At 38.1% G+C, this 9,934-nt stretch overlaps 2 protein-coding genes across 2 annotated transcripts; one reads left to right on the top strand and one right to left on the bottom strand.

The window, feature by feature from the left end:
* Positions 1-2,797: 2,797 nt before the first annotated feature.
* Positions 2,798-5,530, bottom strand: LOC135937380 (uncharacterized). Its single transcript, XM_065480531.1, has 4 exons — positions 5,349-5,530; positions 5,187-5,269; positions 4,034-4,519; positions 2,798-2,892 (listed from the first exon to the last, which is right to left on the bottom strand). The coding sequence occupies exons 1-4, from the start codon at positions 5,528-5,530 to the stop codon at positions 2,798-2,800; spliced, it is 846 nt and encodes a 281-aa protein (XP_065336603.1).
* Positions 5,531-6,275: 745 nt separating this feature from the next.
* Positions 6,276-7,937, top strand: LOC135937379 (protein yellow-like). Its single transcript, XM_065480530.1, has 4 exons — positions 6,276-6,599; positions 6,700-7,272; positions 7,437-7,598; positions 7,674-7,937. The coding sequence occupies exons 1-4, from the start codon at positions 6,276-6,278 to the stop codon at positions 7,935-7,937; spliced, it is 1,323 nt and encodes a 440-aa protein (XP_065336602.1).
* The last annotated feature ends 1,997 nt before the right edge of the window (positions 7,938-9,934 follow it).

Below are 9,934 nucleotides of genomic sequence, written 5' to 3'. Positions count from 1 at the left end.
GTAACATTTTTAATTAAACAAACTCTTTAGTAATCTTTAAATCTAATTTTCAATCAACCACAATGATTTTTCGTTAACTAATCAAATGGATTGGTAAAAGGAATTTATTTCTGATCAACTTAACTATATAATATTTGCATTTTAGCCACTTTGGGGCTGCAAATTATCAAGCGATTTATAGCATGAAACTTAAAATGTTGATGCTACATATTTTTTTTTAGATAATTTTCTGAATACATCTTCTTAAAAAATATTGCGGATAATAGATTTTCAAATGTGCTTGAGTCAGGCGGCGAGTCACAAACAATTTAATTTCAAATTTATGTGCAATCCTTTCACTCACAACCATTCGCCTCTTTCTGACTGAGAGTGTCATTCATTCGTTCATTCATAGGTGGCGCTGTCGGCCTTCTTCCTCCTCCAGGCCATTCATTGCCGCTGACGTCACTCTGGTCGCGTGCCACCTTTGTTGCGGGTTGCATAAGCTGCTTAATCAGCAGTCGGCAGAAATTCAATGAGATTTATTGATATTAAAATTTTAATGAGCTGTTCTATTTAATGCAAAGCAACACGCTTTCTTTTGATAGCTCGAATCGAAAAGGGATCAAAGAATAAACAAAAGAATAAACAAAATATTCACTATGTCAGCGCAACTTAAATTTTCTTCTTCTGCCAGCTTTAGTAGATTGAAGGCTTCGTGTTATCCAAAGTATTTTAAAAAATGGTGCCCATCAAAGATTTAGTTTTTAAATTTCTACCAAACTTGCAAAAACAAAGAAATGATTTAAAAATAAGTATGTATTTTATTTTATTTTTTATTTAATTAATCTACAATTCGACGTAGCTGATTCTCTTCAAAATGCAATAATCATTCGTCAAATCGCCTTCGTCGGTCTTGACGCTGATTTTCGGAGGTTCGAAAAAGGTGTTTTTGTGCTCCTGGAAATCAGGGCTGGCGACGAGGTTGCGGAGAAAGCGCGGCCGATCGAGCCGCAGCCGCAGAGTGAGGCGTCCGCCAGCGGGCAAGGTCACGCAAAGCTTCACAAACAGCCAGCCGTCCTTTTCCAATTTGGCGGGAAACTCAATTTGCCGGCAGAAAGTCTCGTTGAACACCGACACCGAGCACTCGCCCTCCAGGTTGCATGGGTATCCCTCTGCCTCTCTATTTTACCAAATAAAGAAATAAAAAAATAAGAATTTATTTAATTTTACCTGATTTCTTCAAGAAATTCCTTTTCCAAATCCAACTCGCAGAAAATCTCAAAAGCAGTGAGTTTAACGCATTTCTTTGTGCGCAGTTCCAGCGAGAATTCAAGACTGCCCTGCGGCTCAAACCAATTTCCCGCCCTGAAAATGTCTTTTCGACTTTGGATGTCGCTCTTCGGGACCAAAACCAAAGTCCTGGCTCTCTTGATGCTCCTCTTCATTGTGTTGGCACAAATTGTATTCGGCAAGGGCGGCAGGACGATAAAACGGCGTTGACAAGGACTCGTGGAGTAAAATGCGAGGTATTCCTGCTCTTCGCGCGTTAAGTAGCAGAAGAGCCGCGGAAGGTTGGAAAAATCATCAGCATTCAGGGCAAGGAGGCGCAGCTTCGGCAGGCAACAATTTCGGAAGAATGTTCTGTTGAATTAAAATTAAAATTGAATTTTAATTAATTTTGCTATGGGATTGTTACCGTGGATCAGTTTTTTTCTCACTGATCTCGAGACTGGCGGAGACGAGCGCAAACTCTGAAATGTCGGCCATCTCTATCAGGGACAAAAATAACCTGAACGGTTCTTCTTCAAGGTCGCGGAAACTCTCGTTTTGCAGGCATTCCTTGGTGTTCACACTCAGAAACTGAAGATTAATAGTTTTAAAATAGTCTAAAACATACTATTTTAATACCTTGAGACAAGTCGTAGAGATAACAAAACTTTTGTAGTGCGAGTTTAAGACGTTCCACACGTCCTCCGCGGAGAGGAACTTGTTCATCAACAATTTGGCGCTAAATTGGTCTAAACCAATGATTTCGAACCAATCAGCAGCAACAGCTAACTGCACGCAAGCGTCCAAACTGTCCACTTCGGACAACAGGTTGCCGTTAAGGTGGATGAACCTAAATAGCGTGTTCGTCAAAATTAGATATTTAAATAAATTTTCAATCCATACTCAATGGCCAATTTAAGGACGTCCGCATCGATGTCTTTTAACACTTTTTTCGGCTTTCCTGAAATTGGATACGCCAGCTCCAAAAGGCGCTTGCTGCCTATTGTCAGGTCACTATGAAAAGCTTTGACCTCCTGAGGAGAGAGTTATAATCTGAAAATTAACTATAATTCTGTGAACTTACCGTCACAGTTTGGTCCTTGTTGACGACTTTGATGGCGTAGTCGGCCAACTTGTCCATTGCTTGGAACCTGATGTTGAGCCAGTTGACTTTGGGATAGTTGGCCGACAAAGGAATTAATGTCTCTCCCATTTTAAGTTGAAATGCGGCTGATAACTAAGACACGAGTTGACACTCTGAAGGATGCAGACGTACTCACTCGCTGGTTTGAGGATTGGCTGTCTTGTTGAATGCCACATTATAAAAGAGTTCAAAGTACAAAATGCTCCAAGAAGATTGGTTTAGATTCAAACATTTGTTTTCCTTCTGTACACACACAGAACAAACAAACGTATATTTCTAAAGCAAACAAATATTTTTTAACTTAAATATTGGTCCCAATATATCTATGCTTATGCTTTTATGCTGTCTGTTTTTGTGGTCAAAAAGTGCTGGAGTCGAAATATATTTTCACGGACTAGATTGCTAAATTTTGATGCCATTTGTGGCGCTGCGGGCAGTCAGACTTCCCCTTCCACCAGTCCATTCATTGCAAGTGGCGTCACTCGAGTCGCGTGCCACTTTTGTTGCAGGTTGCATAAGTTGCTCGTTTTGAAAATTTAGACTGGTTACCATCAAAATAATTAATATTTATTGTTCTGAAATATTTTATTAGAAAATGATGATACAAAAATCGCAGAAAGCAGAAACTACGCTTGAAAATCGATTTACAGATTTGATACAAAGCAAACATAGTTGGAGAATTGAACAGAATTTTGATCTTACATCATCACTTGCTATATATGTATAGTGTTTGTTTACTTAAAGAATCAGTGGGAAAAAATTTTGAACGAAATGACAGAATTTTAAATATCAGTACAGCAAAACAATCTTAAGCTTACTTCTAGCATCTTTGATTATTTCACCCCTTCAACAATAAACTCCCTTTTGAAAATGAGCACAGCTAAGGATTTTCTATGCCGTGAATTGCTAGTAAATGTCTTTTCACACTTTTGCAAGACATTGATTTTCCGCAAATCTTACAATTTTCCATAGTTTTGTTTCTCAAATGTGTATTCATTTTGTGGTGAGCCAGGAAATAAGGGGAAACGAATTTCTTTTCACACTGGTCACATTTGAATTTGCGTTCAATCAAAAAGTGCGTCATGGCCAAGTGGTTTTTCAAGTTGGAAAAATCAGTGAAGCTTTTGGGACAGTGTGCGCAGTGCTTCAAATTCAGTCTCTTGTGAAAGTGATTCAAGTGCATTTTCAGTATTTTTGCACTTTTGTAGTACCTTTTGCACGGCACGCACTTGAATCCAAGTTTTTTGTGCTGCAAACCACGCCACGAATTATTTCTATGTTTCTTTTTCACGTGGTAATCCAACAAAGCAGATATTTTAAATGCCTTTGGGCACTTGTCACACTTGAAAAGAGTTGTTTTGCAAGTTTTCATGTGAGATTGGTACAAACCTGAGCATTCAAATTCTCTCTTGCAGCGCGCGCAGGTCAGTCTTTTTAAATGGCAACTCATATATCTGACAGTAACATCTGAATTGCACATTGAGCACACCCGCGTCTCATGATTTAGTCTTACATGTTCTGCCAAACTCTGCTTTGTAGAAAACAATTTGTGGCATTTGACGCACTTGATCGATTTTGGCAAATGCAAACGAGAGACGTGACGCGACATATCGCATTTCAATTTAGATTTGAACTCACAATGGTGGCAATTGTACCCCTTTGCTTTGTCTTCTTCCTTGTGAAGAGCGTCGAAGTGGAAAATCACTTCAGGTTCGGATTTGAAATAAGAAAGGCAACCAAAGAATTTGCATCTAACGTGAAACTCGGCATGTGCACGACGAATATGATTTCTGAGGTCTCTGGGCCACCGAAACTCTTTCTCACAAAAATTGCACTTGAACATTTTCTTTGCTTGTGACTTTTCATGCACTTCCTTTGTGTGAATCACCTTTTCCTCGAAAGTGTGGAAATAAGTGACACATTTACGATAGTCACATCTGATGGCATTCGCGTGCATTTTTCTCATGTGACTGCCAATGTTTGCGACCATTTTTCCACAGTAGAAACATTTTCTCCCGCTCTTCTGACCGTCAGACTTTGTCACGTGCTCTGCATTTTCGTCTTTCTCGCTTTTCGGCAACTCAATCTTCTTCAGCTGCACCCAGCACTGCTCTGCTTTTCCGTCTGTAACAATTTATGCAGTCCAATTTAAAATATAATATAAGTGGTTATTTAGTTAATAACACAAAATAATACATTAAAAATATTTTGACATAATTTGAGATTTCTAGGGTGGAATATTCCGTCAACTGCCGTAATTTCGGAATTTAATTTATCACACTTTTGATATTAAAAATAATGGGTCCTCTGAAATTTATTTATAAATCTCTTTAAAGATATAAAATGATATTTTTAGGTGCTTATATTTCCTACGCTGTATTAATCACCTTTTTGCTCATTTCGAATTATTTCCATTGGTTCCCTTTTTGGGTGACATTTTTACCGAAACATATTAACATTAAATTTTGGCATTTTGATTCATTCCTTCAGACAAAATTACGCTCAAAAATGATGACTGAATAAGTTTAATTAAAACGCATCTGTTAAATTAGGAACAAGAAAAAAGAATTGAAGAGTCGAATGCATCGTCAAAAGCGGTAAAACCATAATTTTTACCACTTGTCGTGAAGCTATAAATTTTGCATCTACATAGTTCGTTTATTTTGTATTTTTTTCTTCGATATATTATGATTTGAATTAGCTTTATGCAACTTCCTTCTTACAAATTAAAAATTACTTCGTTTAGTTCTTCCTCTCATATAGTCCTAAAATAAATTTATAGCTCATTTACCTAGATATTTCTTCCTGAGCTCCTTCGCCACGTCGTCCAAATATTCCAGATCCTGCGGCCACCAAGCCAAGGCTTCAAAATCGCTGAAATATTTAGCATGAAACCTTAACATAGAAAAAAATTGTTACTCAAGTCGATAAAAAGAAACCAGCTGCTGCTCACTCAGCGTGCCATATGCAGAAATAACAAATCAGATCTTCATCCTCGATTTCCTCAGCAAATTCATTGCCACAAACATTTAGGAGCCAAGTCTGCAGCTTCTCCTTGTCCAATTGGACAGCCTGGACAGCGCCGTCCGCCGTCGGACGCTCGCAAACGCGACAGAGTGGCTTCACCAGCGGCATCACGGCAACTCGAAATGGCGCGAATGAGATATCGAAACAGCTGCAGTTCGTCAGGGTAGTCAGGTGGATTACAGGGTAGACACGAAAGGAGAAGAATTATTAGGACTTAAACTTTACCAAAGCCATCGATTGGAAAGATTCAAATTCATTTTTCTAAATCGAAAAATTTTCTTTTTTTTTTAATTTGTTTTCTAATTTTTATTCTGGTTAAAAAATGTGTTTAAGTTGTATTCACTTTTAAGCTCCTGATCTCTCTCTGTTTTCTAGTAAAAATTATGCAGCAAGGGTGGAGGCAATAGAGCGCTTTCTTTCTTTCTTTGAAACTGATTGGCGCGTCGAGAAATCGCTATTCCACGCTGCTAACCTCCAAAGTGGACTTTGGACTCTGGACTATTGCTGCGGGAGCAACGAGCGCATTAAATATTTCCGGGTATTGGCTGCTTATAAAAGAGGGGAGTTTGTTGCTTCTGAAAGACATTATTTGACTCTCTGCGATATAGCTGTGCAGCTTCGTCCCGGATTTTCCCCAGCCAGCAGGTTCGTTTTCACGGAGCTAGTTTTTTGCAACTTTTTTTATCTAAAATTTATTCGTCTTAAACTACACATAATTTATTCAACTCGTCAACTAAGTTTCTCTTTGAGTTTTTAATTTTTGTGTTATTTTATCTTCGAAGCAGCATTTTCTGAAATAAAAGCGTTTTAATCAAACCGCTTCTTTTTTAGTTAAAAAAAACTTTCGAGACATATGGATCTTTTCTGTTTGGCCATTATTTTGCTTCGCCTTTCCTTGGTCACTTCCGTCAACTTCACGCAAGTTTTCGAGTGGCCTGATGGTTTGGACTACGAGTGGCCTTCCGAGGCAAAAAGGACACGGGCCTTGAAATATGGAACTTCGGATCCAGAGAAAATTGTACCTCTTTTCATGGCTGTGTTCGGCACAAGGATCTTCCTGAGCCTTGAGAAATACAATGTTGGCATTCCGGTTACCCTGGTGTCTTTGCCGACGAGCAGCAAGAAGTCCTCTGCACCCCCGAAGCTCACTCCATTCCCTTCGTGGGACATACATAAAGTAAGTGTAACTATCAAATCAATAGCAATAGGACTGTTTCAAAATTTACATTTCAAATAGGATTTAAACTGTTCAAAAATAAAAAATATACTTTTGTTAGAAATATGGAGACTGCAACAATATTGACCGAGCAACAGGGCTGGAGGTGGACTCCGTTGGCAGGCTGTGGGTGCTTGATGACGGTGGCTTCCGTTGCAATAGCAAACAATGGATTTTCGACTTGTCCAACAACGATCATACCATTCTCATTCACCATTTTCATTTTTGCTATGACATGCACAACTTGGTTCTTGACGAAACGCCAAACGGATATTTCGCCTACATCGCGCGGTGGGGGGAACCGCACATTGTCGTATTTAGTTTGGAAAGAGAAGATTCTTCGATTTTGTATACGCCAGGAATGAACGTTTTTTCCATTGCCCTGTCCCCTAAGGAGGAAGCGAGACAACTCTACCTCAGCAGATACAACTCCACTGAACTATATTCAATTCCAATTCCCGAAAATCCGCACGAAACTCAAACTGTAAATCCGAAACTAACCAGAAATTGGAAAGCAAGACCATACAGAATTTTGATGGACAACCACGGAACCATGTATGCCGCCTTTTTGTGGGAGAATCACATAATATCTTGGAACACAGACCAGCCGTACCAGGAGCAGCATTTTCATGAGGTAGGTTACCAAAATTTAATTCAGAAATAGTACATTGATTTTTGTAATTGGTCAACATATTAAATCTTCTAAATTGGAGACTTCATTTCTTCTACATATATTTATTATCCTCTTGACATTACTAAAATTACGAAAAATATAACAGTCGCCGTTACACTTTTTAGGCTGGAAAGCTGGATATGAGTTGGCCGTTTGCTTTTGCCTTGGACTCGTTGGGAACCTTTTGGGTTACTGTATTTAATAACACAGGGAACAAGCCAAGTTTCAGGCTACTAAAGGCTGCAGTCGGTGCGAAGCCATACACCAGCGATTCTCCGACGACACAGGTATAATTTGCTTCGAAAATAGCTATCCCTGGATATTCTTTCAACAGTTAAAATATAAATAATAATGTATTAAAGGTTGGACGTTTCACAGGAAAAGGGCAAACAGACAAGTCTACCAACTCTGCTTTGATCGGCTCGCTCGCCTTCCTCTTGGTCCTGAGCTGCTTTATCGTAATCTGGCTCTCCCTGAGGATGAAAAAATCGATAATTTACAAAGAACAGTGCAACGGAGTCGCAATGGAAATGGCCGCTATCCGGAATTCTGTTTCCTTGTATGAAGAAGTGGACGAGGGAATCGAAAATGCTTTGTACAGACTTTTCACGGCCCCGCCCCCTTGACCAAGGCTAAGATTTTTCATAAATTGTGATTTTTCGATGACTTAAACGTAGAAACAATCTTTTAAGTTTGAACTGTATATTATTTTCAGTTGTTTAACCAGATGTTCTAATTTTTATAGTAAGAAATTGGAATGAAGAGTAAGAGAGTTATTTTAAGTTTTGTATTTTGAATAAATTGAATTTAGGAGCCCTGATATATTTTAGGTAAATTCATTTCACTAATTTTTTCTTACTATCTATTAAGCGCAGCTGCTTCATTCGTTTTTCCATGAATCATTCTGTTTTATTTGCACGAAGAAAAATAAAAATACAATTACAAATAATCACTTAAACTAGGTTCCATGTTTTACTTTTTAATTTATTAATGCCCAAAATATCATAAACGAGATTTTGCAATCAGCGTAGGTTTTACTCCTTATAACAATTTTGTGCGACAAAAGTAACATATTTTTAAGTTGCACACCTCACGTGTCTTGAGATTTTGGTTCCACGTTGTCAATGGCATGCAAGGAACCGAACTCATTTCCGCACTGATCAAGAGGTCAAAATGGAATCTGCGCAGTCTTTCCAGAAAGCCTTTCCTCTTTATGACTGGTAATGCCATTCATTCATTCATTCGTTCATTGGTGGCGCTCGAGGCCTTCTTTTTCCTCCCCCTCCACCAATCCACTCGTTGCCTCTGACGTCACTCTGGTCGCGTGCCACTTTTTTGCGGGTTGTTTAGGCTGCTCGATCTGCACATCTGAAGGCGAGACCTATTGTTCTTTTTCGATGCGTTTCTTAGCCAGTCAGTAATTGTTTATTTGAATATATTCAAGCGACCAAAATGGAGGTTGAGGTTATTCCTGTATTATCAGAATCATTGCTACATTAGGAAACAGAATATATAATTTTTTAATTTCAGTTTGCCAAAAGAGCTTTGTGTCGCTTTAATAAGATGGCGAAAATTTCTCAGTATTCAATTTGAAAGTAAATTATCGTTTTAACGGAAAAATTTCAAGATTAGTTAATTTTGCTAAATAAATGCGAGATATTTTTAGCAGCAAATAAGGAAGTTTACTTCCGCGGACCATGGTAAATAAATTCAGAAAATATTATATTATGCAAAACCAGTCCGTGCTGAGATGGACGCAGTTCTGTTTGAGAGGCGAAAAACTGTTAAAAATGTACATATCTCGAAAATTGGGAGCTGTAATGACAAAGTAAAATAAAACCATTCATAATTTACCTTTACCACGATAATTTATTGAAATAATAAACTAGAAATATTGCAGATTAACCGCTTCCAGCTACAAAAAGCTACAAAAGTGGGAATAGGTAAATTTGATCGAAAAAATTGCTCGTATATCAAAAGTCCACGCCCACATGATTTAAGAAATAGAGAAAATATAGTAGCAGACAAACTAACAATCGGGGCACAAAATGATGAAACAAAACAGTGTTCCGAAAAAACTATTAAACACATTTTTAACAAATGCTAATTACTCCGACGTTGAGCAGACAGTTATTACGGAATGTCAATGCCATGAATCGTTATTAAATGGCGTTTCAACCACTGTTCAGTCATTGATTTTCCACACATCTTACATGATTTCAGTTTTCTGCTTTGCAAATGTGTATTTCTTTTGTGTGAAGCCAGAAAACGTGAAGATACAAACTTCTTCTGGCACTCACCGCATTCGAATTTGCGTTCAATCAAATTGTGTTCAACAGCCAAATGGTTTTTCAAGTGTGCAAAATCAGGTAAGCTTTTGGGACAGTGTGCGCATTGCTTCAAATTCAGTCTCTTGTGTTTGTGGTTCAAGTGGATTTTCAAGAGTTTTTCACTTTTGTAGTACCTTTTGCACGGCTCACACTTGAATCCAAGATTTTTGTACTTCAAACCGAGCCAGGAATTATTTCTATGTTTCTTGTTCACATGGTAATACAACAAAGAAAGAATTTTAAATGCCTTTGGGCACTTTTCACATTTGAAAAGAGTTGTTTTGCATTTTTTT

This window comes from Cloeon dipterum, chromosome 2 (assembly GCF_949628265.1).
Source record: "Cloeon dipterum chromosome 2, ieCloDipt1.1, whole genome shotgun sequence".
Lineage (NCBI taxonomy): Eukaryota > Metazoa > Arthropoda > Insecta > Ephemeroptera > Baetidae > Cloeon > Cloeon dipterum.
Note: the sequence above shows the minus strand (reverse complement) of the source record. Positions and strands in the feature narration are given on the sequence as shown.

Coding starts and splice junctions, on each gene's coding strand:
- LOC135937380 (XM_065480531.1), bottom strand. CDS start 5,530: ATGCCGCTGGTGAAGCCACTCTGTCGCGTTTGCGAGCGTCCGACGGCG. Junction 5,270..5,348: donor TTCTGCATATGGCACGCTGA/GTGAGCAGCAGC, acceptor TAAATATTTCAG/CGATTTTGAAGCCTTGGCTT. Junction 2,893..4,033: donor GGGGTACAATTGCCACCATT/GTGAGTTCAAAT, acceptor CTGCAACAAAAG/TGGCACGCGACTCGAGTGAC.
- LOC135937379 (XM_065480530.1), top strand. CDS start 6,276: ATGGATCTTTTCTGTTTGGCCATTATTTTGCTTCGCCTTTCCTTGGTC. Junction 6,600..6,699: donor CTTCGTGGGACATACATAAA/GTAAGTGTAACT, acceptor TACTTTTGTTAG/AAATATGGAGACTGCAACAA. Junction 7,273..7,436: donor AGGAGCAGCATTTTCATGAG/GTAGGTTACCAA, acceptor TACACTTTTTAG/GCTGGAAAGCTGGATATGAG.